Source organism: Natrix helvetica (genome assembly GCF_964273705.1).
Source record: "Natrix helvetica genome assembly, chromosome: 12".
In the NCBI taxonomy this organism is placed as follows: Eukaryota; Metazoa; Chordata; class Lepidosauria; order Squamata; family Natricidae; genus Natrix; species Natrix helvetica.
This window is the reverse complement of record NC_138556.1, coordinates 17,502,344-17,529,711: the sequence shown is the minus strand read 5'-3', so window position 1 is coordinate 17,529,711 and position 27,368 is coordinate 17,502,344. Positions and strand designations below refer to the sequence as shown.

The 27,368-nt window shown below is 44.3% G+C and overlaps 1 protein-coding gene across 7 annotated transcripts; it reads left to right on the top strand.

The window, feature by feature from the left end:
- Nucleotides 1–563: 563 nt before the first annotated feature.
- Nucleotides 564–26,439, top strand: PPCDC (phosphopantothenoylcysteine decarboxylase). Of its 7 annotated transcripts, none has more exons than XM_081964684.1 (7): nt 564–787; nt 1,842–2,012; nt 2,088–2,183; nt 2,874–3,002; nt 3,631–3,799; nt 4,516–4,616; nt 26,318–26,439. In XM_081964684.1, the coding sequence occupies exons 1-6, from the start codon at nt 683–685 to the stop codon at nt 4,599–4,601; spliced, it is 756 nt and encodes a 251-aa protein (XP_081820810.1). In that variant the 5' UTR covers nt 564–682; the 3' UTR covers nt 4,602–4,616; nt 26,318–26,439. The 7 variants fall into 7 exon arrangements, with proteins under 7 accessions (XP_081820810.1, XP_081820808.1, XP_081820807.1 ...); XM_081964682.1 differs by lacking the exon at nt 26,318–26,439 and adding an exon at nt 5,148–6,443; XM_081964681.1 differs by lacking the exon at nt 26,318–26,439 and adding an exon at nt 5,096–6,443.
- Nucleotides 26,440–27,368: the final 929 nt, after the last annotated feature.

Sequence of the window (27,368 nt, the reverse complement as noted above, 5' to 3'; positions counted from 1 at the left end):
TTCCATTTATATCATTTTTTAACTTGTATACTTGCATTTTAATCCTTTTCTATCCTCCTCCCTAATTTAATAATGTGTCATCTGAGTTATTTATCTTATACTTTATTCCTTTCTCTTTGTATCTCTTTTCTAACCAATCATAAACTCTCCCCTATGTCCTGTAGTTCCCAAGTTGTAAAATTGTGTAATATGAAGTAGGTTTCCAGCAAATTTGACATCAGGAGAGCCATGGAAGAAATATAGGATTTCTCTTAAAATCAGAGTCTCCTATCTTAGCTGTCAAAGTGTGTGTTTGCTCTGCTGTCTACATTCTAACCTAAAACTTAAAAAACTAAAATTCTGAGTTTGGACATCGCTTGCTATGAGCCATCCTCCTGAAGAGGGAGGGAGAGAGGGAGAAGCCAGTTGCGTATGAGTCTAGGAATCCACTCTATGATCATCCTTTCCGGAAGTGGAGTCAGACGAGCTCGCCCAGCCGTTAGACTCTATCGTCAACCACTTCGCTCTCCTTCGGAAAGGAAACGGAAGTTGAGCCCGTTTAAAGCAGGCTCTCAGAAAGAACCGGAAAGTACTGTCTTTATTGACATCCGGCGGCCGGAAGTTTTTGATCCGTGAGGTTGTGTACCCTTATTGGTTTTCCCCCTTCCCTTTTTTAATATGTAGTTTTCATATGTAATTTTATATGTTAGACCGACCCAGATTGGATCCTGCAACGTTATCCTGGGGACACGCATGTTCGGCTTCGTATTACGTATTTTTATATCAGACTCTGAAGGAAAAGCTGAAGGCAAGTTCACACCTCTCTTCCCCCCCGCTCCAAACCCTCCCTGCAAGGTAGGCCAACCTGCAAGAACGAGCAATTACTTCCCCCAGTGAAGCTCCGGGGTTGGCCAAAGATTGAGCCTTTTCAGACGTGGCTCTTACTTGGGGTTTTTCCGCAATCCGCGGGGCTTTTCTGGTTCTATGCTTGGCCTAATAAAAATACAGCCTGGGTAGGTTTTGCTCCAGAAAATCCCTATGTGGCACTTGAAAAACAGCTGGGATGACTGCTGAGTTGGAGGAGCGTTTTATCCGTGTCTGTCTGTCTGTCTATCATATCTATCTATTACAATTATATCATCTATCTATCTATCTATCTATCATCTACCTACCTATCTATCTATCTATCTATCTATCTATCTATCTATCTATCTATCTATCTATCTATCTATCTATCTATCTATCTATCTATCTATATCTATCATCTATCTATCTATCTATCTATCTATCCTATCATCTATCTATCTATCTATCTATCTATCTATCTATCTATCTATCTATCTCACAATTATATCATATCTATCTGTCATGTCTATCTATCTATCTATCTATCTATCTATCTATCTATCTATCTATCTACCATCTATCTATCTCACAATTATATCATATCTATCTGTCATCTATCGATCTTATCACAGTTATATAATCTATCTATCTATCTATCACAATTATATCATCTATCTATCATCTATCTATCTATCTATCTATCTATCTATCTATCATCTATCACAATTATATCATATCTACTTCTATCTATCTATCTATCTATCTATCTATCTATCTATCTATCTATCTATCTATCTATATCTATCTATCATCTATCATCTAATCTATCTGAAATGATATCTATATATCTATATCTATGTAATATATATATTTGCTGCCCATCTCCCCCATAAGGCGTCTCTAGGTGGAACATAACTTTTGAGCATAAAACTAACCAGTAAGTCCTGCAATTGACCAAATGCAGTACAGAGGCATTTAATCTGGAGCAGTAGTCCTCATGTTTTCTTGTTTTGCAGGTGAAGAAGGATCGCTGCCTGGGCCCGATCTTGGAGGCTATGGCGTCTCCTCCGCCACCAATCGGCTCCATGGCTTCGGAGAAGAATGCCCATATCCTGGTCGGGGTAACTGGGAGTGTGGCTGCGCTAAAGTTGCCTCTTTTGGTGGCAGAGCTTCTGAAGATACCTGGAGTGAGCAGTTTTTCATTGTCTTTATTTCTCAACTTTAGAGACCCCTCATTCATACCACTGTTCTTCTCTTTTTAGCTGGAAGTTCAGGTGGTGACAACAGAAAATGCCAAACACTTCTATAAACCCGAAGAGATTCCTGTAACAATCTACAGCGACTCCGATGAATGGCAGGTCAGCATTGTTCAAACAGGTTTAGCTTTTCCTTTATGGCTAAGGAGGTTTTATTTGCACCCTGGTTCACAAACTGTATAAGGTAAAAGATAAAGGTTCCCCTCACACACATCTGTGCTAGTCGTTCCCGACTCTAGGGGGCGGTGTTCATCTCCGTTTCAAAGCCGAAGAGCCAGCGCTGTCTGAATACGTCTCCGTGGTCATGTGGTCGGCATGACTAAACACTGAAGGCGCACGGAACGCTGTTCCCTTCCCACCAAAGTGGTTCCTACTTTTCTACTTGCATTTTTACCTGCTTTCGAACTGGTAGGTTAGCAGAAGCTGGGACAAGTAACGGGAGCTCACTCCGTTATGCGGCGCTAGGGGTTCGAACTGCCGACTTTTCTGGTCGACAAGCTCAGCGTCTTAGCCACTGAGCCACTGCGTTCCTCATTCTACAAATTATGTAGAATGAGTTTCATATGCTCTAACTGCAGGCATTTTGTTGTCTTTGGAGGCCGGCGGCAAACTATCTTATGTTTTTATATATCTTGCTCTGTTTGACTTGTAATAACTTGGTTGGTTCTCAGTTCGTTTTACTGAGCCTAGGAAGATGAGCAAGAAAGCGTAGTAACTTGGACTGTATTTATGTAGAATGCGATTAAGCAGGCTGGGTGAATTACATTAATTGAAGCTGTATCTTGTCCTCAGCTGTGGAAAAAACGCACCGACCCCGTGCTACACATTGAGTTGAGGCGTTGGGCTGACCTCATGCTGGTGTCTCCTCTGGATGCAAACACCCTTGCCAAAATTGCAAATGGCATTTGTGACAACTTACTGGTGAGTTACTGGAGCGAGGCCTTCCGCTGTTCATCGCAGCATTTCCTCATTAAGAGGAAATCCAAGGTCCCTTTCAACTCTGCTATTCTATTCTGTCCCCTCTACCTGGTATTTGATGTAAGGATGTAAATTGAGTTCTTTGAGTGATGGTGTAATAGTATAGAGTAGAGTAGAGTAGAGTAGAGTACAGCCTTTATTGTCATTGTACATCATGTATACAACAAAATTGGTTTTAGCCTCACTGGTGCAATCCATGTCAACAAATGCAAACAACATAAATAGCATACAGAATAATCCCTATGCAAGTAATTAGGACGAAAAGAAAAAGAAAGAAAAAGAAAAACTAGTCACACGTTTCCACCTGTGCGTGGAGTGATTGTGGTTGATGATGCACATCCCATCATTAGTCTGTCATTCCCCCCCCCCCCCCCGCCATCTCCCCTCTAGACCTCTTGAGACTACAAGGCTGTTACTGGAGCACCTTCCAATCTCTCTACTTCTTGGTTTATTTTATAAATTAACCAGCCACAGCCTCCGTTCCTCTGTCCAAGGTTCTGACTGCATTCCCCTTGTGGCCAGGTCCCCATCGGTGGCCATTTCCTCCCAAGGCTTTGCTCTTTCTGTGCAGACGTGCGTCATCCGTGCCTGGGACGTGAGCAAACCTTTGCTCTTCTGCCCTGCCATGAACACCCTCATGTGGGAGCACCCCATCACGGCCCGGCAAGTGGGGCAGCTGAAAGAACTCAGCTACGTCGAGATCCCTTGCATCGTGAAGAAGCTGGTTTGCGGAGACGAAGGTCGGTGGGCCTCTCCATCCAATCCCATTAGTGCGAGGTGAAAAGATGCGTTATAAGTGTTCTGACCTAGGCTTCCTTAGAAAGCAAGGAGCGGCGTCTTGGTCCCGGCAAAACCCCTTTGATCTACATGGCTGTGAATTCCTTTCATTCACAGTCAGCCAAGCTTGGCAAACAGTCTTTCAGAGGAATGTTTATCCACACGAACCTTATCTCGTTTGGAGAGCTGCCAGATAACTAGTTTCCAAGCGCAGGGCAAGGCAATACTTGGCACAGGGTCTCTTATAGTCACAAACAGAACTTTCCACTCTTGAAATGACTGAAGGAACAAATTGTTTCCTGCAAAAGCCCCCTCCCCATTCGCTCCTCTTTTATGTCCTATGGGAGGGGCCAATCACCTCCAAGGTGTGGCTTTACTCCTAAGCTGATCCTGCTTTCTTAGTTGTTCTTGTCTTCTGGCAGCTCTGCGCATGCGCACACTGGGAACAGGCTCCAGCTGTTCCTCTGCCTCACTGCTGTCTAACTCCTTCTCTGCCTCTGACGCAGAGCTTTCCTCGTCTGAGCTTTCCTCAGCCCCCAGGACTGGCCCATGTTCCTCCCCAACCTCCTCACTCTCAGACTCTGCTGCCAGCTCCACTGGCTGCCGGCGGGCCACAAGAACAAGTAGACCTCAACTTAACCTCAACCACCATTGACCTCCCTGCTTTCTGGTCACACAGGCCGAGGGGCCATGGCAGACGTTTCAACCATTGTGGGGAAAACAGAGGCCGTGCTGTTGGAACGGGGCCTGCTGAAGCCTAGCTGATTCTGAAACTTGCAGGTACTCTCCCGCTTTTCGTGGCGTTTGATTCCGTGAAGCTGGTGGGAAGGGCGGGATCAGAAAAAAGGAAAGCTGGTAAGAAGCTGGTTTTGCCTCTTGTTTTACAGAAAGAGTAGAGGAAGCCCGGAACCAACTTCCCGGGGAGGTAGGGGGTCATTCCTCAGTAACGGAATTTAAACCCGCTTGGGATAAACACATGTCCGTCATCGGGCTAAAATTTAAAAAGTACATAAGTGAAACAATAAACAAATAAGTCAATAAAAACATAAATTAATAAATTAAAAAGGAAACTAAAACCCTTCTCGAAGGGCAGACTCAATGGCTTACTGGGTCTTATAAGTTATAGGTATTTTTATAGGTATTATAGGTTTTTCTGCTTTAGCAGGGGGCTGGACTAGAAGACCCACAAGTTCCTTTCCAGCTTATTCATTCTATTCTATTCTGTTCTACTCTATATGCTCTGCTCTACTCTACTCTAGGTAAAGGTAAAGGTTCCCCTTGCATATATGTGCTAATCGTTCTTGACTCTAGGGGGCGCTGCTCATCTCCGTTTCAAAGCCAAAGAGCCAGTGCTGTCCGAAGACATCTCCGTGGTCATGTGGCCGGCATGACTCAACGCCAAAGGTGCACGGAACGCTGTTCCCTTCCCAACAAAGGTGGTTCCTATTTTTCTACTTGCATTTTTATGCACTTTCGAACTGCTAGGTTGGCAGAAGCTGGGACAAGTCACGGGAGCTCACTCCCTTATGGGGTGCTAGGGATTCGAACCGCCGACCTTTCTGATCGACAAGCTCAGCTTCTTAGCCGTTGAGCCACCGCGTCCCCCACTCGACTTGACTCCGTTTTTTGCCATAACTTTATTATATTTGTATGTTTCCCCAAACGCGAGGCATTTCGTTCCTCTTACGATGCCCCCACCAATGGTTTGCTCAGTTGCTTCTTCTGGACATCCTCCATGCTGGTTTCCGCCTGAGATTTTGCACCGCATCTACACTCCTACTGGGCTGGGCTTCGTCTAGACTTCTGGCTTTCTAGAGGTTTTTTTGTACGTGTGTGTGTGAAACCCTTTGAGAAGAGCAGGGCTCGAGATGGACGGATTCAGGCAGGTTCTTCTCCGTAAACCTCATGCCAAGCTCGCCTCCTGAACTGTCAGCTCGCCACAGGTACCTTTGACCTACCTCTGCCTTGCCAGGTGTCTTTCTGTAATCAAGAGACCCTCCCATCCCCCATTCCTTTTGGAAGATGCTCCCAATGCTTGGGGAACCCCAGACCCCCAAATTGTCTGGAGAAGGGACCCTCAGGCGTCTCTCTCGCCCTTTGCTCTGATGGGCTCAGGGTGTGAGGCATGCAGAGACGCAAGCCATGCCTCTGTAGTGTACCTGCCAGAACACGGGACGTTCTTTTCGTGTTGATTTGGGGCTGTTTTGTGGGGTGGTGAATAGGGGCGGAGATGCCCAGGAATTCCTTTACCAAGAAAGAGGATCAATCCTGTGAAAACACTCAACAATCAATCACTTGTTACGGGAATACCGGGAAAGGGGGATTGATTAGAAAAAAGGGAGCCAGGTTTACCTTATTTCTTTTTGATCTGTGTCCATGGATGGGTCAGTGACCTGTCGGTTAAAACCGGAGTGTCAAGAATGAAACAAAGGGGCATGTATGTTGCCACAGAGTTTATTCCCGTGTCCCTGAGTGCATCAAAAATATATATTTTTTAAATAACCGATAACTCTTCCCCTCTTCCCCTCCCCTCCCCAACGGGACAACTGCTGTTAAAGAATTCACCCTCTGGGGTAAGATGGGCGGTCTATAAATTTTATAAATAAATACATAAATAAAAATATCACAGACCTTTTCATTTTAATCCTTGGTGCCAGGCTGGTGATAGGTAAGTTCTCCACTTACGCTCGGTCGCTTAACAACAATGTGAAGTTACGATGGACTGAAAAAAAGTTACTTACAACTCATCCCCAAAGTTATGACTGTATGTCAGAGTTTGTTGCAGAAAGAACAAATCCAGAAAGCACACACAGATAACTCATTCAGCAGGATTCATTAACCTCTTTATATACATAATAGCACATGAATAAATGTACAATATCAACAGCAGATTCTTCCAACGTGGTAGAGGGGAGAAATTGGTTTTAGTTTTAATTCAGAGCGCAGACTAGATTAGTTCTCTTGCACAGACTCAGAGCTACATAGGTAAGCCACGCCCAGGCTCCGAGCTGTCTGGCATGACTCAGTCACCAAATTGTTCCCATTCCCTGACCCAGTTGCTATGCCTATACATTGGCTGGCCTTGTTACCATCTCCTTTTCCAGCCAGTCCCCAATGGCTAACCTGTTGCTATGTCCTATTCCAATTCATCAATATTCTGACACTTTAGCACCATCACGTAATCGCATTTGAGGCCCCTGGCAACCAGCTTGCATTTACAACTGGTTGCAGCATCCCACGGTCACGTGATCTGGCAAAAAGCAAGGAACCCCCCCCCCCATCCTTTGGCTAAACTGGGTTAGGACTTTAACAATCATGAGATTCGTTTAACAACTTACGATTCTCCTTAACAACCATGGTGACTCAATGTAAAACCAAATTTTGGCTTGAGTTGTGGTCATAAGTTGAGGAATAACTGTACAACTTTTACAGGGCATAAAAGGTAAAGGTTCCCCTCGCACATATGTGCAAGTCATTCCTGACTCTAGGGGGGGACGGATGGTGCTCATCTCCGTTTCAAAGCTGAAGAGCCAGCGCTCTCCGAAGACATCTCCGTGGTCATGTGGGCGGCATGACTCAACGCCAAAGGCGCACCGAACGCTGCCAAAGGTGGTTCCTATTTTTCCACTTGCATTTTTTACATGCTTTCGAACTGCCAGGTTGGTAGAAGCTGGGACAAGTAACAGGAGCTCGGTGCGTTATGCAGCGCTAGGGATTCTAACCACCGAACTGCCAACCTTTCTGATTGAGCTCAGCATCTTAGCCACTGAGCCACCATGTCCCTCTTGCAAGGCATGAAGGGTGCTAACTAAGCTTTTGGGATGATGGCCTTACAGAGCTAGAAAAGTGTTAAGTTCACACGTTGAAAATTCCCAGCTTCCGTCGTAAGTTCTAGGTGTTCGGTAGGGCTGTAGGATTCAGAAGCAAGTAAATACACATATTTTTTTAATCCGCTGCAGCCAGGTTTGTTAAGTCACCCATTGGGTTTGTGAGCTTGACAACATCTCACTGACTTGAGAAAGGGAAACGGGGTCGAAGTCTACGCATCTGCCCAGCCTCATTGAGGAAAGCTGGCTTAAAGATTCCAGGGCTGTCTTTTTGTGCGTGAGCAGAATCATAGTTTCATCCCTCCATCAGCTGCTTAGGCATTTTTTTTAAAAAAAACCCTCTTGTAAAGCTGTATTTGGGCGTTTGGAAAGCAGTGGTATTCCCCGGGGACGTGACTCAACTCAGTGCATTGCATATGCAACTTCCCAGCCCTGGGTATTTCCAGTCAAATACGATTAGCTAGCCAGTCCATTCCCCACCCTCCAGTCAGAGCTGAAGGAGCTTCTTAGATGAGAAGCGAAACGTCTTCAAAAGAAAAAAAACAAACCCAAAAGTCCAGTTGCCTCTTGAAAAAGCATCTTTGGGACAACCCTGACCTGGACGACTGAGAATCTCACCAGACTTTTAGCTGTACAATTTGGAACGGTGTGGGAATAGGAATGGATTTTCAGAGCGGGTGGGGGGAAATTGCAGACTACGAGAACTCAGGTGCTGCCGTATCGTCGCGACGTTGGCTCCTCCTCCGAGGGAAGAGCATTTTTATAGCTGTTGTGAAAAATTACGGTCCAAAGCTCGAAGGTAAAGGGAGGTTATGTTTGGAAATACCATTGCAGCCTGGTGCCAAGTGGCCTTGCAAAAGGGTAGCCTTCGGGGTTGAGTGTTCATAAATATTGACGGCTTGCACAACTGGCCTAGGAGGACTCCTCTCAAACGATCTACGCCCCAGAGCCCACCGTAACAGCATTACCGAAAAGGCACTAAGAGTTGTTAACCTAATCTTGCGAAGCTTCTTCTCCCGTTACATTGTACTGCAAACAAGGGCATACAAAACCTTTGCCAGACCAATCCTCGAATACAGCTCGCCTGCCTGGAATCCACACTGTCTATCGGACATTAATACACTTGAGCAAGTCCAGGGGTATTTCACGAGAAGAGTCCTCCACTCCTCTGCTCACAACAGAATCCCTTATGCCACTTGAAATTTTGGGCTTGGACAATCTAGAAGTAGATCTGACCTAAGCGTAGTACACAAAATTGTCTGCTACGTCCTACCTGTCAATGACTACTTCAGCTTCAACCTCAATAATACTCTGGCAAACAATCGATACAAACTCAAGGTAAACTGCTCCAAACTCGATTGCAGAAAATACGACTTCAGCAACAGTGGTCAATGCCTGGCATGCTCTACCCAACTCCGTTGTTACATCCTCAAATCCCCACAGCTTCAACCTTAAACTGTCCACCGTGGACCTCACGCCATTCCCAAGAGGTCCGTAAAGGGGGTGTGCATAAGCTTTCCAGAGTGCCTACCGTCCCTGTCCTACTGTCCCCATCTATTTGTATTCATTTCCTTTGTTCATGTCCATGTTTATACTTATACCTGTTATCTTGCACATGTTCGACAAACTAAATCAATCAATCAATAAAGTAAATAAGATGTCGTACAGAAGATCTGGTTTTGTAAAACCACAGAGCAGCTGGCAACGGTCAAAATGAAAGAATCTGTTTGGGTTGACCTTCCACCCCTTGTCCTATCCGAGAAAAACAGCCAAGTAGAAAATTGAATGCGCTTTGTTGTCCTTGTGTTACAACTGTTCATTTGGTGATTGAAGTTACGACGGCACTGAAAAAAGTGACACGACCGTTTTGTCACTCTTAACGGCCGTGGCATTCCTCCCCTCATTCACGCAATCGAAATTCATACGCTTGGCAAACTGGTTCATCCTTATGACCGTTGCTGATCCCCTTTTGCGACCTTTCGACAAGCAAAAGTCAACCGGGGAGTGAGATTCACGCAACAAATGGGTTACTAGTTTTATCAACTGCAGTGATTCGCTTAACAACCGAGGCTAGAAAGGTCGCAAAATGGGACACAGTTTCTCAGTTCAGAAATGTCTCGCTTAAGAACAGAAGTTTTGGGGCTGCGTTGTGGCCGTAAGTCGAGGACTACCTGTACTTGATGGAGAGTGCCGAGGTCAATCTTCAGGCCTTCAGGATCATCCTGGTTGCAGAAAACTATGTGTCCCCAGCAGATGGCAGTTAGGAGCTGGGCCACAAGGCTGAAAATGCATGTAGTTTAAGAGTTTGACTTAAGAGTCTGGGATCTGGGGCTCCCTAGATCATTTCTCAACCTCCCCCCCAGCCCCCCACCCCGCTTTAAGTCAGGGGTCCCCAAACTTGGCAACTTTAAGACTTGTGGACTTCAACTCCCAGAATTCTCCAGCCAGCTATGGTCGTGTGGCCGGCATGACTAAATGCCAAACGGTTACGGAACGCTGTTACCTTCCCACCAAAGGTAGTTCCTATTTTTCTACTTGCATTTTTTATGTGCTTTTGAACTGCTAGGTTGGCAGAAGCTGGGACAAGTCACGGGAGCTCACTCGGTTACGCTGCGCTAGGGATTCGAACCGCCGAACTGCCAACCTTTCGGATCGAAAAGCTCAGCATCTTAGCCACTGAGCCACCGTGTCCCTTACATACTGGTTATATCAGCACTTTTAAAAATATACATGATGTTATATATTCTAATTACATCCATTTTTCTCTTATTCAAAGCACTATTTTAACATATCCCTCCCTCCCTCCCCTTCCTTCTTTCCTCCCTCCCTCCCTCCCTCCCTCCCTCCCTCCCTCCCTCCCTCCCTGAAAAAACAGATAATAGATACAGACAATATAGATATGGATGGATGGATGTCTCCTGAACATCTTCTAACCATTTCTCCACCATCAGGAGACATTAGAATATGTAGTCATTGGCCTTCTGAGCTATGTGCCTTGGTAACTCATTCTTCACCTATTTCCTTTGTCTGTCACCCTGTGACTCGAACTTAAGGAAAGTTTGTTAGTTTCCCTGTTTCAGATGTTCCCAGGCCTCCAGCTGCCAGAAATGTAAGTATTAGACTCCTAGGTCTGGAAAGGGACCTTGGAGGTCTTCCAGTCCAACTCCCTGCTCAAGGCAGGGAGTCCTTCCTGGACCAACGGTTGTCCAATGTTTGAAACCCGGGGGCCTATATTTTGCAGGAACAATAATCAATCCCCTGCCACCGTTCTCCCTGATTCCCCTGAAAAACATAAGTCAAACTTTCCTTTTTCCTTGCATCAGAGGCATCCTTGTCTTAATGGGCACACGGGCTACCGTACTGTGGGTAGATATACAGATTAGTCAGGTGGGCAGAGCCTTCATAAGGTTTTGCCTCTTGTTTGAAAGTACAGGCTGTTCAGTTGGGAGGCATTATCTACCCCGTCAATACAGTCTAGGTAGAACTTTTCCCACGGCATATCATTAAACCCGTGGAATTTATTCCATGGTGCACAAAGGTGACTTTGGGTGACTTCAAGGAGAGGTTGGATGAATTCAGGGAGGAGTCCTCTCTACGGACAGTCCTCAACTTACAACCATTCATTTAGGGACGAGTTCAAACTTGAAACGGCGCTGAAAAAAAGTGACTTCTTATGACCGCCTCTCACACCGTGGCAGCAACCCCATGGCTGCACGATCGATATCCAGGCGCTTGGCAGCTGACTCATGTTTATGACGGTCGCAGGATCTCTCAGGGTCACATGATGCCCTTTTGCCACCTTCCGACAAGCGAAGTCAACGGGAAATCCAGATTCACGCCCCAAACGTGTTGCGAAGTTAACAGATGCAGGGATTCACTTAACAACTGTGGCCAGAAAGGGAGGGGGGCAAAATTCACCTAACAGCTGTCTCGCTTAGCAACAGTGTCAGAGTTTTGGCAGCGTGACTATTATGATGAGATGAACCCAGGAGCAAAACACAGCACACAGCACACAGAGCCTTTAGACAATTAATAGTGATTTATATACAAATATATACAGACATACACATGGTAGATAAATCCCTTACCACTCAGCTATGGACACAAGGAGAGAAATGTGATGTCTGATAAAAGAGAAGGAGACGCCTTCTAATGGCCACCTATATATAGATACCTCACCAGTCTTAAAGAGGCTATGCTGTATTGCTGAATCATTGCATCAGCTTACAACCTTACACTAGCTGGCAGCTATTAAATCCTCATTATCTGACAAACAGAAATGTGGGGCTCAATTGTGGTCATAAGTCGAGGACTGCCTGCCTTAAGGGCCAGGGGCTCCTGAGGATTCCTTGTTAGCTCCTTGTCAGGGGCAGATTGCTGGAGAAGAGTGGTTGAAAGAAGGGTTGGGTCGTGTCCTGTCTGGGAATTACCCAGAATGATCTGCTTGGCCACGGAGAGACAAACTGACAGGTTGGAAGACTCCTGATTTTCACGGGTTGCTTTCCTAGAATAAATTTCCCACTTGTGCTTCTTCTTCAAAGCGCTACCAGAGAAGGAAGCCCAGACCTGTGTTCAGGTTAATTATAGTTGTACATTGCTGGCTGCTTGGCAAGGAGCAGGATGGCAATTAGAGGCACGTTACGGTGCCAGCCTCCTGACCTTGTGGGAATTAGGTTGCTCACCCCTGTTGTCAGCTCCTGCCCATTCCCAGAAGGAAAGGCAACTAGTCCTCACTGTTTCATCAGCCGCAAATCCCTTAGAACAGACTTTCTCAGCCTGGGGCAACTTCGAGATGGGTGGACTTCAACTCCCAGAATTCCCCAGCCATCTGGGGGAATTCTGGGAGTTGAAGTCCAGGCAGCTTACGAGTTGTCAAGGTTGAGAAACATCTTCCATCTATCAAGACTTCTGCTAGCTCTACCTCGATCAATCAAACAAATGTCGAGAAAGGATATTTCTTTTGTGAAAAGAAGAGTCAACTGCAATATTTCAATGACCCCACCCCCTCTGAAAAAAGGGTCATAAAATCCACTTAACAACAGTGTGTTGCTTAGCGACAGAAATATGCGACTCAATTGTAGTCGTAGGTCGAGGACTATATAATCTGGTCTGAAGCAGCCCTCTATGTTGACCTCCCTGCTTAGAACAGAAATAGGAGTAGAATAAAATAGAATTAGAATTAAAATTAGAATAGATTACAAATAGAAGAGAATGAAATTACAATAGAATAGAATTAGAATAGTATTAGAATAGAATAAATTACAAATAGAATAGAATAAGAATAGAACAGAACAGAATAAATTACAAATAGAATAGAATAAGAATAGAACAGAATAAATTACAAATAGAATAAAGTAAATTACAAATAGAATAGAATAAGAATAGAATGAATTACAAATAGAATAGGATACATTACAAATAGAATAGGATACATTACAAATAGAATAGGATAAATTACAAATAGAATAGGATAAATTACAAATATAATAGAATAAATTATAAATAGAACAGAAGAGAACAGTATAGAATAGCAAAACAATAGAATAACAAAGTAGAACAGAACAGAATAGCAAAAGAGAAGAGAAAATGCAGAATAGAATTCGTTATGGGCCAAGTATGATTTTACACATAAGGAATTTGTCTCCAGTGCAGAAGCTCTCACATACAAACATACATACAAACAACGAAGCCATAGGTCATGGAGTAATTTTAACAGGGATAATGAAAGGAGCCGCCGCCAGAGGCAAGCAGAGGTTCACCACTTAACTTGACAGAATTTTAATTGCAGAGCAGAAGCAAAAAACTTGCATCCCCCATCGGCTCCTCTAATGCTTGGATGTTCTCCAGCACCGCTGATGTTTATACGCAGAGGTTTAGGGACTTGCTAGAGTTGCTTCTTCTTTTAATTGGGTCTTTGTTTACCGGGCTCATTGACACCATCGCCCAGTTGGCTGGCTCCAAGGACCATGTTCAAATCAGACGTGGCGATATCAACCACAGCTGCTGTTTTTCATTGTTATCTGGATCCACTTAAAAAAAAAAAAAGAATAGAAAAAAGGACTCAACTGAGAATTGGATCCAATCCGCGTCGAATGAAATAGAAGGCTGAGGTTACTGGGTTCAAATATTTTCTATCCCTCTGGGCCTTCGTGAACATCCAACGTAAATGAAATCCATCCTAAACATGGGAGTTGAGACCTCCAGATGCTCCCACGGTTAAAATGAAACCCTTCTTCAATTCCAAACGAGGACGGAGCTAAATGGGAGACCGACTGTCAAAGAGTCTATAGTGACAATCATCATTTTACCCCGATAATTAAAGTCCTAATTTTAAGACGTGACGATTGTAACGCCGGTCGCCATAAAAACCACCCCATTTTCTGGCATCTTTTGTGGTGGTTCTTAGGTGAATGTCGCGGCTGTAAAGCCAACCCTGTGGTCTTTAAGTGATCGTAGAAATATGGAATACAAATAAATAAATAAACCTCATTGCTCTTTATGGATGGGGTTGGGTTGGGGTTTTTTTTGCCAGAAACTGGAAGTAAACTCTTGCAAAACCATTGTAAATCACAAACAGTAGAGTAGAATAGGATTCAGAATAGAATAGAATAGAATTAGAATAGAATGGAATAGAATATAATAGGATTCAGAATAGAATATAATAGAATTAGAATAGAATGGAATAGAATATAATATAATAGGATTCAGAATATAATATAATATAATAGGATTCAGAATAGAATAGAATAGAATAGAATAGAATGGAATAGAATGGAATAGGATTCAGAATAGAAGAGAATAGAATGGAATGGAATAGAATGGAATAGGATTCAGAATAGAATAGAATAGGATTCAGAATAGAATAGAATAGGATTCAGAATAGAATATAATGAAATGGAATAGAATAGAATAGGATTCAGAATAGAAGAGAATAGAATGGAATGAATAGAATAGGATTCAGAATAAAATAGAATAGAATGGAATGGAATAGAATAGGCTTCAGAATATAATAGAATAGCATAGGATTTAGAATAGAATAGAATAGAACAAGCTGTAAGGGACCTTGGAGGTCTTCTAGTCCAACCCCTGCTCAAGCAGGAAACCCTATACCATGGGGCACTGCAGATGGCCGTAAATGCAGGGCAGTTACCACGCACCCAACCTGTGGTCATGGGATGTTGGGATTTTGAAACTGGGTTTTTGTTATTGTTTTATGACTATACAGTTACTGTATATAGTTTTAGTCTGCCATAACTTTGGACAGTTGCTAAACGTCTAGCTGTAATCAGGTGACCAGGCATTTCCTAGGCCAAACAAGTGAGCTAAGGGAGGAGGGTTCTGGGTCTGTGAGACAAGGGCAAGGAAGTGGTTGTTGGTACCCACATGTCATGTCTCAGAAGTGGGGGGGGGAGGGGGGCACCACCGAAAAGGTTCTGCTTAGGGACTTTGTTGCTGTGATCTCAGCAGAAATTTTAGCCGCAAGCGTCAATAAAATTCAGAATGGAGCTGAGGCAGCAGTTTTTGAAAACTCTTCCGACCTCAAATAATTTTTGAATTTTTTAAGAATCGATTCCCGTGCTTGGAGCTGGACTCGGGGGTGGGGGTGGGGGTGGGGGGAAGACAGGCAGCTGGTGGAGATGATCTAAGGCCACCCTTATTTCGTCAGTGTCTTTAGAGTCCTGATGTGTCACAACGGGGTGAACATCTGCTTTCCATCCCAGGTTTCACAATTTCACTCACTGAAGACTAGTTGTGGTCAAGTGCTCTCTTGTGCAACTGGCTGCATAAGTACCCGTTTTAAACTTTCTCTAAACCTGGTTTTGCTTCCGTTTGCAACATACGGAGTTTTATCCCAGGAGGCCTGTTTGCACGGAGAGCGCTTGTGCTTTTTAGTCCAGCCAAAGATAGAACTTTGCATCCGGAAAACTCCAGGTGCAACGTCTCTGAAATTCTAAGCACGTCCCGGCCAACAGGAATTCTGGAAGTTGAAGTCACACACTTTAACAGAATAACAGAATTGGAAGGGACCTCGGAAGTCTTCTAGTCTGACCCCCTGCTCAAGCAGGAAACCCCACACACCATTTCAGAGAAATGGTTATCCCGTCTCTTCTTTAAAACCTCCAGTGATGGAGCACCCACAATTTCTAGAGACAAATTATTCCACTGATTAATTGTTCTGATTGTTAGGACATTTCTCCTTACTTCTAGGTTGCTTCTCTCCTTGATGAGTTTCCACCCATTGCTTCTTGTCCTGCCTTCTGGTGCTTTGGAGAATAGCTTGACTTCTTCTTTGTGGCAGCCCCTGAGATATTGGAAGGCTGCTATCCTGTCACCCTTAGCCTTTCTTTTCATCAAACTAGACATCCCCAGTTCCTGCAACCGTTCTTCATATATATACGTATTTAGCCTTCAGTCCCCTAATCATCTTTGTGGCTCTTCTCTGCATTCTTTCTAGAGTGGACGAGCAATCTTAAAGTTGCTAAGAGTGAAAAATTGTGGTTTATATTAATGGTGCACTCTCAAGTTGTTTTTTGTTGAGGGGTGAAATCCAGCAGGTTCTGACAGGTTCTGGAGAACCGGTTGCCGAAAGGTTGAGTAGTTTGGAGAACTGGCAAATGCCACCTCTGGCTGGCCCCAGAGTGGGGAGGGAATGGGGATTTTTGCAGTATCCTTCCCCTGGAATGGGGTGGGAATGGAGATTTTGCAATATCCTTCTGCCACGCCCACCAAGCCATGCCCACCAAGCCACGCCCACAGAACCGGTAGTAAAAAAAATGTGAATATCACCACTGGTTTGGTTCTGTAGTGAATAGACATCTCAAGAAATGAACGTGATTGACCAATACTACGAGCTGCCTCCTGTAGCTTTATTCTGGGAAGAGTGACATTAATCTGCGATCATTCAAACAATAGCAGATGGACATGGGCTGATTGAGATCTCATTCAAGGCAGGGTGTGGACACCGTCCCATCGCTACTTCCTTATTTGCTGGAGGTGATACTCTGGCTGGCCTTTAATTTAAAGGAATTGGTTCTGTGGTTGATCGCCCCCTGTCAAAATATTGGGGCCCGTTCACATTCCTGTGGGTTTGGGCAAAGGATAAGGCCCAGTTTGCTGAGAGGGTTCAGCACAATGGTCCTTTGATCTCGTAGCCCCAAGTCATCTGTCATTATTGTTCTATAAGTCAGGAGGCTTAAAAGAACAGCCTTGTATACACGTCCAATTTGCAACTTCTCATACCTGGGTATTTCCTGTTCGGGGCAGGATGGTGAGTGGCGAGGAAGAAATGGGTCCATCCACCCCCTTTTCTGCCCCACCTTTATTTCTTGGCTCCGTTGCTTCTGGCGACTCTGTCATTCCTTTGTTTGGACTTGCCAAGTCAAACTTACACTCCCTTTCCTCTTGTTGATGCTCCGTCCTGCCTTCCTCCTTTCTCTTTTAAACCAATATCGCCTTTATTCCCCCAGCCCGGAGTTTTAACAAAAGTCCACAGAAGAGCTGGCGGCTGAGTGGAGGCTTCTTGCACTGCTGTCTTTTTAGCATCCTATCTTCGGCTCGCCTGACATGCGACGGGGGAAAGCGTTTGTCTCAAGCCGCAGTGGGTGTCCCACAGAATGCAACTTCTGGGTCAGAAATGTCCAACCGTGTCAACGTGAAGACTTGTGGACTCGCAGAATTCCTCAGAGGACATGGCTGGGGAATTCTGGACTTGAAGTCCACACATCTTCAAGTTCTAAGGTTGAGAAATACTGGTATTGGTAAAAGTTATCAGGACCAACTAAATGTGGGAGGCATCTTGATCAACATTTATTTCCTTCCTTCCTTCCTTCTTTCCTTCCTTCCTTCCTTCCTTCCTTCCTTCCTTCCCGAAATAACAGCATTGTCTCTTACAAACGTTCTTAATCAGTTAGACTCGCCAGTAGGTCTGAAGGTACTCTTGGGTTTGCATATAAGTAGAATTAAATTACTTTATTGAGTCCATATAATGCAGCAGTTGAGCTTATCTTTCCTCCGTTTAATTGTAGAACCAGTTCTTATCGAATTTACCTTTCTTTGTCCCTCCTGCAAAATGTATAGATAAGCATACTACCAAGGAACTAGTAATGATAATAATAATAATTTAGATTAAATATACCGACAATAAATGTAGCAATCCCAAAACATTGGCGCACCCGTTGGCATCATTATCTTCAGTCAATTTCAAAAGGCAGCTTCCATCCGGCAAAGATCTATTTAATATTATTAAACAATAACTTCTGCCTATCCTGGGTCCTTTGGGAAGAATTCTTTTGATGGACCAAAATAGCAGTTCTGGTCTCAACATCTGTCAGAATGTGCGACTCGCCATAATAATACAATTGTCACAGTTATTATTTCAGATTATTCATATTGCCGCCGCTGGTATTACCTTGGTAGGACTTTTTAGACGGGGGAAAAAAATAGCTCATTGTTGGAGGCTCTCTTCCCCTTGTCTAAAAAGTCTACTGAAATAATACTAGAGGTGACGATAGGAATAATCTGCAATAATAACTGTAACAGTCGTATTATGATGACTGGTCCCACGCTTTACCCTTGTGATGAAATCAGGAAGTTGAGGAAGGCTAAAACACTTTCAAGATTTTCTGCTTATTGGATGGCCCTATTTTTTAAAAAATTAATTCTGTTTTTACTTCCTGTTGTGGCTCTGAAGTTCTCTATACTTCTGTGGAAGCCTATCACAATATATATATATGCTGGTTTTGTTGTATTCGGGTCTCTTCTCGTGTAAGATTGAGATTGTCTTTGCAACGTTTTGGCAAGATCTCACCTGCCATCTTCGGGCTTGGACTATATATATATCTCAAAGACTTATATAACCGGAATCATTTGTTTCTAAAGTGACGGTAAATTCTTCAGATGAGCTGGTGCAGCGGCAGTTCCTCCTATAATATTGCTAAGGCCACCAATGTCTGAATTTTCTCCTTGTTTCAAACCACAACAGCTCATATCTGCTAACCAGATCATTGCTGATTCTTTTCTCTTTTGAGCCAGCAGTGATTCATAGCCCACATTCTGACTTATCTGAAATCGCTTCATATTTCTGGAGAAATCTGGCCTAAAATAGGAGCTCTAAAACCGAGGAGCAAAGAGCGCAAGAGTTGCCTCGAATATCAGCTCTTAAAATTGACTGCCAATTTAAATGATCAGAAGTCTGAACTCCTGCTTTATTTTCCCCATGCTGGCTGGGGAATTCTGGGAGTTGAAGCACAGCTGGAAGTTGTTGAGGCTGAGAAACAATGTCTTGCAGCATCTGGGTATAAACAGATGAAGTTAAGTTTTCTTTTTCTTTTTATATCTAAAAGCAAGTATAAGGAGTCATAACACTTGGAAGGAATCTTGAATGACTTCTACTTTGATCTTCTCCCCAGGGTGGTAGGAATAACAGAATAACAAAATAACAGAGTTGGAAGGGACCTTGGAGGTCTTCTAGTCCAACCCCCTGCTTAGGCAGGAAAGCCTATACCATTTCAGACAAATGGATATCCAATCGCTTCTTAAAGACTTCTGAAGTTGGAGCACCTTACAACTTTTGGAGGCAAGTCATCCCACTGGTTAATTGATCTCACGTCAGGAAATTTCTCCTTAGTTCTAGGTTGCTTTTCTCCCTGATTAATTCCAATCTATTGCTTCTTGTCCTGCCTTCGGGTGCTTTGGAGAATAGATGGACTTCCTCTTCTTTGTGGCAACCCCCGAGATATCGGGACACTGCTCTCATGTTCCCCCTAGTCCTAACCCTAACCCTAACCCTAGACATACCCAATTCCAGCAACCAGATATACCCAATTCCAGCAACAGAATAATTGAATAACATAGTTGAAAGGGACCTTGGAGGTCTTCTAGTCCAACTGCATGCTGAAGCAGGACAGCCTACACCAAGGGACAGCAACCTGTGGCTCTGGAGCCACATGTGGCCCTTTCATCTCTCTCCTGCGGCTCCCTGTTGCTCAAAATATATGTCGGTCACCCGCTGGCAAGTGATTGAGCTTTTTAACCCCCGTAGGCCAACCACAGTTAAATCCAAAAAAAGTTCCAGAAGAAAACAATGTTTAATTCAACCACATAGACTAGTTTTGTGGCCCCTCAGAAAATAGCCAGGCACGGGAAGGCTTTTATGGCTTCCGGTGTTTTCTTTTGTGTGGGAAACAGGTCCAAATGACTCTTTGAGTGCTTAAGGTTGCCGACCCTTGCCTTATACCGTTTCAGACAAATGCTTGTCCAGTCTCTAAAGGATGAATCCTCAGATGAGGCCAACTCAATGGGCGATCCATCTTTGCTTGGAAAAACCCAATATATTGGGAGGTTGAGCTTGATGAGGTGCACGCTTTTTTCCTCGACCGACAGAGGCTGATGGCCGGAGATAGTTGGGACTAGAAATGATTGCAATGCTAGCCGGAAGAATGCAGATAACGTGTGATGGGAGGTGTAGGGCTAAGAACTCCTTGACTTCAAGTAAATAAATATGCTTGTTTCCCAAGGCTGCCCTAATCCTGTATCTAACTTAATCCTTCAAAGTGTGGAGCGCAATAAGCAATTGGTCTTTCCCGTTTTACTATGGTGACTGTGCTTATCAAACCGTGCTAAAACACAGTATCCCCACCCCCCCACCCCTCCATGGCAACTAGGCAAACTGCTTGCAAGTTGCATCCTGCAGCTCAGACAGGTTCCAGCTTGAAGATCCCTGAGACTCTGCCTCCGCCTCTCCCTCCGGGGTCCTTTATTCGACAGACTCTTCCCCTGCAGCGTTTAAAAGCCAGGGGACGTCCTCCTGCTAGAATAGGGAAGGAAGGAGAGCAGGTGTTGAGAGAAAGAATCAGAATCCTGTTGATTTGGACCAGGTTGAGCTGCAGGCAATCCTGCGGGCATGACCGAATGCAAAGCATCGGATGCGTTTCGGCTGGCCTTGTTTACGATGGGACACTCTTGGCTTTCTGGGACGCGATGGCTCAGTGGCTAAGACGCTGAGCTTGTCGATGAGAAAAGTCAGCAGTTCGGCAGTTCGAATCCCTAGCGCCGCGTGACGGGGCGAGCTTGTCCTAGCTTCTGCCCACCGAGCAGTTTGAAAGCATGTAAGAAAAGCTCGCTTAACAAACGTCTCGCTTAGCAAGAGAAATGTCGGGCTCCGTTGCGGTCGTAAGTCAAGGACCACCTGTGCTCCCAATTCAGCTGCAAGAAGAAGGGAGGTTGAAGAGGCGGCCTGGCTGTATTTCTCTGATTTGGCTGTTCTGATTGGGATATTTATGCTTTCTTTCATAAAATCCCCAGGTAATTTACTGCCAACCGCTAATCTGAAGATCAGTTTCAGTGGGTGGCTTTTGCCTCCTCCGCTTTTCTCCTAATCGGCAAGAACAAATCTTCTATCTCTGAGCCTGTAGAGATTGTTTCAACACTGGGCTGCCCAATGCAAAAGTTTTGCATTGCTTTGCAGTAAGAGCGGCCCTGTAGAATAGAATAGAGTAGAATACAAGAGAATAGAATACAAGAGAATAGAATACAAGAGAAGAGAAGAGATTTAGAATAGAATTTATAAGAGAAGAAGAGAAGAGAATACAATAGAATACAATAGAATAACAGAGTTGGAGGGGACCTTGGAGGTCTTCTAGTCCAACCCCCAGCCTAGGCAGGAAAACCTACACCACTTCAGACAAATGGTTATCCAACATCTTCTTTAAAACTTCCAATGTTGGGGCATTCACAACTTCTGGTGGCCAGTTGTTCCACTGATTAATTGTTCTCACTGTCAGGAAATGCCTCCTTAGTTCTAAGTTGCTTCTCTCCTTGATTAGTTTCCACCCATTGCTTTTGTCATACCCCTAGGTGCTTTGGAGAATAGCTTGACCCCCTCTTCTTTGTGGCAACCCCTGAGATATCGGAAGACTGCTATCATGCCTCCCCTAGTCTTTTTCTTCATCAAACTAGACATCCCCAGTTCCTGCAACCGTTCATCGTATGTTTTAGCCTCCCGTCCCCTAATCATCTTGGTTGCTCTTCTCTGCACTCTTTCTAGAGTCTCCACATCTTTTCTACATTGTGGTGACCAAAACTGAATGCCGTATTTCAAGTGTGGCCTTACCAAGTCCTTATAAAGTGGTATCAACCCTTCACGTGATCTTGATTCTATCCCTCTGTTGATGCAGCCTAGAACTGTGTTGGCTTTTTTGGCAGCTGCTGCCCACGGCTGGCTCATATTTAAATGGTTGTCCACTAGGACTCCAAGATCCCTTCACAGTTACTACTATTGAGCATGGTACCACATATACCGTACCTGTGCGTTTGATTTTCCTTGCCTAAATGTAGAACCTTACTTTAGTCTTTTTAAAACTTAAAACTGGAGAACTGCCGTTTTCCCCAGGGCTAAAATCACCAGAAACTGAAATCTCTTTTCCTCGGGGCCTCTGAATTGCCAATATGATGACCTTGGCTTAGCAGGCGGGGTTAATATAATGCAACGCTAACAACCAGCCAGCATTGTTGAAATTCTTCCTGCCCCTTCAGCAGAATTCAGCAACCTTTATTTGTCAAGGAATCGGCTGCTAAAAGTTTTGAAATTTATATCCCGTACGTAGGCAAGAATGGGGGATTTCCTATTTTTGTTTGCACCGAAAGCTTTGCTGTGAATTATGTTAGGATTATTTTTAGGTTTTTGATTTGTTCGCTTTCCGGTTTCCAAATGGTGGAATTTGGACAATCAGCTCAAAATTACCGAAAGCATGAATCCAATAGTTTTCCAGCCAGCATTTTTTTTATCTTCTCTTTTTTTGCTCTAAATAAAATCACCTTAACGATTTGAAGGCGTTCTGCTTTGCATGCTGTTTCTCTGTGCATGGTTTGGAACCCTGCCAGGGGCCTTTTTTTGGGGGGGGGGATGTAGGAAGTCCTCCCCAGATTAAAATCTTCTTTATTCTCAATATTAAAAGAAGCAGGATCGAAGGTTTCCTCAAAGGAGAAATAGAGAAAACATGTTCTTAAAGGCAGAAAGCAGAGTCTTTCTTAATAGCCTCCAGCAGATGCTTTTAGAGATGGATATATTTTCTGACCATTAATGGGTCAACCTATTCATAAACAAAGCACCCAGAAAGTTGGAACTGATGGGGTTAAAATTTATACCTCCCCCCCACCCAAATGTTAAGGGCAGGACATGACCTTTAGGACACAATGGGATTAACCCACCATCACTGAAGTAGCAAAAGACACAAAGGCCCCTTGTTAAGCGAACTAATTGTCTCCTGCAAACGCCACTCCCCTTTTGCTCCCCTTTTATTTCCTCTGGGAGGGGCCATTCATCATCCACCTGTGGCCTTACTCCCAAGTTGACCCCTGTTCTTTAGCTGTTCCCTTCATCTGGCAACTCTGCGCATGCGCACACTGGGAACAGGCTCCAGCTGTTCTTCTGCCCCACTGATGTCTGACTCTGAAGGCAGCGGATAACTGGCATATGGCTTTGGCTCCATCTCTGCCTCCGACACAGAGCCCTCATCCAAGCCTTCCCCAGACTCCAGGACTGGCCCAGTTTCCTCCCCAACTTCCTCACTGTCCGAATCTGCTGCCAGCTGTGCTGGCCACTGGCCGTATATAACACAACGTGACTTTGATGCAGTGCTTGAGAGCTCAAGTTTATCATTTAGAAAATGACTCAAAACCAAATTGGTATTTTTCACTTCCTTGTATAAGCCGAGCAATCTCTGTAAGAAATGCTCCTTCTCTCCCGAGGGGTGAATTCCCACGTTTGCTAGAGGAGTTCTGATCTTAACCAAATCTAGTTTCAACCGCAAGTTTCACACCTTCCCCATCAGCTTTTCTTTTTTAGAAAAAAAAATGTGGCCTTTTCTCCCTTCACTATTTTACATTACTTTCCGCCATTTGATTTTTTTTTTTTGCAAATGTAAGCAGAATATTTGTGTGGTGGTTGGGTGATGGTTCTTGTTGGAAAGTGTTTGCTTTTTAATGGACGGTCATTTGCAAAGCTGAGGCCTGTAAACGGAAGGATGGAACGGAAGGAGAGAGTAAAGTTTTGAAATTTACCATAATGCAGATTGTCTTCAAGTTACAGCTAATTCATTTAGCAACATTTCAGAGTTATAATTGGACTAGATGACCTTCAGAGTCCCTTCCAACTCTGTTATTCTATTACCACTTCATAATGGCTCAGTAAGGCCACACTTGGGATCCTGCATTAAGTTTTGGTCGCCACCATGTAGAAAAGATGTGGAGACTCTAGAAAGAGTGCAGAGAAGAGCAACAAAGATGATTAGGGGAGGTCTTCTAGTCCAACCCCCTGCCTAGGCAGGAAACCCTATACCGTTTCAGACAGATGGCTATCCAGCATCTTCTTAAAGACTTCCAGTGTTGGGGCATTCACAACTTCTGGAGGCAACTTCTGTTCCACTGATTAATTGTTCTAACTGTCAGGAAATTTCTCCTTAGTTCTAAGTTGCTTCTCTCCTTGGTTAGTTTCCACCCATTCCTTCTTGTTCTGTCCTCAGGTGTCTTGGAGAATAGTTTGACTCCCTCTTCTTTGGGGCAACCCCTGAGATATTGGAAGACTGCTATCATGTCTCCCCTAGTCCTTCTTTCTCTTAAGCTAAACATACCCAGTTCCTGCAACCGTTCTTCATATGTTTTAGTCTCCAGTCCCCTAACCATCTTTGTTGCTCTTCTCTGCACTCTTTCTAGAGTCTCCACATCTTTTTTACATTGTGGCGACCAGAACTGAATGCAGTATTCCAAGTGTGGCCTTACCAAGGCATTATAAAGTGGTATTAGCACTTCACGTGATCTTGATTCTATCCCTCTGTTGATGCAGCCTAGGACTGTGTTGGCTTTTTTGGCAGCTGCTGCAGGACTGTATGTTGTCGATGGCTCCTGGTTCCCCCCCCTTTTTCTGGGGTTGTTGGGTCTTACGATGTTTCTAAGGGCTTTGAGGTTGGCTTGTGCACCGTACCGACCTTGGCTTGGTTTGATTCAGAACAATCCAGCAGAGTCTGGAAGAAGGTGTCACCCCCTCTCCACCCTCCTGCAAGCCTGAACAAGGATTTCATCATGGCCCTTATTATCACCCAGTGATGCAGCTCTCAAGAGACTCAAGTTTTGTTTTGCCAAGAGGAGGATATGGAGCTCTTTAAGAGGTTTCCTCCGGGGAAGGCCTGGCCCCTGTTTTGACTATTGTTTTTCATCAGCCTCGGATGTTTGCTCCTAACGGCCGAGGGCTGGATTAACTTCACCTGGCTTTATTCGTGGGAAAAAAGTAACACCCCCCCCCCCCGCCATAGGCTGTGCGGTGAGCGACGGAAACACGTCACCGTCTCTCCCTGCTATTAAATGCGACCCGCTTGGCGATAAAGGTGTGACACTGAGCTTTGTGCAACTCTCTTAACCCGAACGGTTGTTGTTGTCGTCTCTGCTCCCTGGGTATCTGTTGTTCAGTCTATGTGTCAAAGCAGTCCCACTGAAGCACAAGACTCGGGAGAAACCCAAAGCTTTTCAGAATAGAATAGAATGTAGAGTAGAGTGTCGAGTCGAGTAGAGCAGAGTAGAATAGAATAGAATAGAATAGAATAGAATAGAATGTAGAGTAGAGTGTCGAGTAGAGTAGAGCAGAGTAGAAAAAATAGAATGTAGAGTAGTGTCAAGTAGAGTAGAATAGAATAGAATGTAGAGTAGAGTGTTGAGTAGAGTAGAGTAAAACAGAATAGAATGTAGAGAGCGGTGATGGGCTAGAAGGGACGAAGTGGCTAAAAGATCTAAGACAGCAGTGTCAAACTCAATTTCCTTGATTCGAAGTTACAACGGCCCTGAAAAAGGTGACATGTGACTGTTTTTCACACTTACGACCGTTGCAGCATCCCCACAGTCACACGATCAAAATTCAGATCTGAATTTTGCGACGGGCCTACATTTAGGACGGTTGCCTTGTCCCCGAATCACGTGATCCCCTGACCAGCAAAATCAATCTGGAAGCCTGATTCATTTAAGAACCATGTTCCTAACTGAAACCCATTGAGTAATTCACTTAACGAAAAAGTTGTAAAACGGGGCAAAACTCACTGAACGCATTTTTCTCACTCGGCAACAAAAAAATTCTGGCCGGGATTGTGGTCGTACGTCGAGGACTAGAACAGAGAGAGTTCATGAGAGTTGTACGCTTATTTTTGCCTACGGAAGAACTTCTGTTGTATCCTCAGCTCACCTGAATCATGGCACGCCTTCGTTTCTTTATGGGTTTTTCCCCCACATAATTCTCCACCCGAAAGGGGGAATTTTCTGAGATCTGAGCTTCTAACTTGCAACATGGATAAATGCGCTGCCAGCCGACACATCGTTGGCCTTGTTATATTGCCCTCTGGGAATGCGTTCCCACCCATTCACTGGAGAAAGCCCTTTATTGACAATTACAGCCGTAAAACCATTCAGCGTTTACAGTTGGAACGGAAATGGCCAATAAGACGGAAATGGCTGATAAGAAAAAAAAAGGGGGGGGGGAACCAAACACAAACACACGCACACACACACAACAAGCCGCATATCCTTCGTGAAAAGTGCTATAAAGTAAAAATATCAGGAGGCCGAACACCTGCAATTTTTTTTCTTTTTCTTTCCTTCTTTCCTTTTGATTTTCAGCTTGTTGCAAAGTTTCATTCCGCTGTCTTTGAGCGCCCTTGTTGAAAAAACAACAACAACAAACTTCTGGTCCCAGACACATTTACCTAGCAGGGAAATGAGCCTGATAAATAAGCTAGTGGTATCGTCTATTAAATATCCTGGTAGGGGATAGCTTAGCTTTGTAGTCATCTGTGCCACCAGAATCTTCAAACTTTCGTTCAATATTAGATTGCCTACTGAAATTAAATGACTTGGGCTTCCAGTATAAAGGCATTCTTGGATTTTGCTCCGTGCAGAATGATGTATTTATTTATTTGCATCCTGCCTTTATTATTATTTTTTTACAAATAACTCAAGGAGGTGACTAAAACGAACACTTCTTCCTTCTCCTATTTACCCCACCCTGTGAAGTGGGTTGGGCTAAAGAAAGATGGAGTGGCCCAAAGACACCCAGTGACTTTCATGGCTAAGGTGGGACTAGAACTCTGTCTCCCGGTGATTGGCCTAGAAACCCAGCTCTGTTGTATCAGCGAGCTGCCTCCACCATGGAAGGAAGGAAGGAAGGAAGGAAGGAAGGAAGGAAGGAAGGAAAAAGAAAGAAAGAAAGAAAAGGAAAAGGAAAGAAAGGGAGGGAAGGGAGAGAGGGAAGGAAGGAAAAGAATGGGTGGGTGGATGTATTGATGGATGGAAGGAAGGAAAGGAGGATTGGGAGGAAAGAAGGAAGGGAGGGAAGAAAAGAAAAGGAAGAAAGAAAAGAAGGGGAGGGAAGGGAAGGAAGGAAGGAAAGGAGGGTTGGGTGGAAGGAAGGAAGGATGGATGGATGCATGGATGAATGAATTCTGGGAGTTGAAGTCCATACTTAATTGTTCCTCAGCCTTTGCAACTTGAAGATACGTGGACTGCAGCTCCCAGAATTGAAAACCCATGCTGGCTGGGGCACTCTGGGAGTTGAAGTCCACACATCTTCAAGTTGGCAAGACTGAGAAAACACTGGGTTAAAGGACCCCTGGGTGAATCTGCCAGGGTTGAATCGGAGGGAGACCTTGGCATGACCTCTACGTAATGATGC

Bases quoted from the DNA above. Each gene is read 5' to 3' on its own strand.
- PPCDC (XM_081964679.1), top strand. From the start codon at position 683: ATGTTAGACCGACCCAGATTGGATCCTGCAACGTTATCCTGGGGACAC. The intron at 2,013-2,087 runs GTGAGCAGTTTT...TTCTCTTTTTAG, and splicing joins AGCTTCTGAAGATACCTGGA to CTGGAAGTTCAGGTGGTGAC. The intron at 3,003-3,581 runs GTGAGTTACTGG...CCTTGTGGCCAG, and splicing joins GCATTTGTGACAACTTACTG to GTCCCCATCGGTGGCCATTT.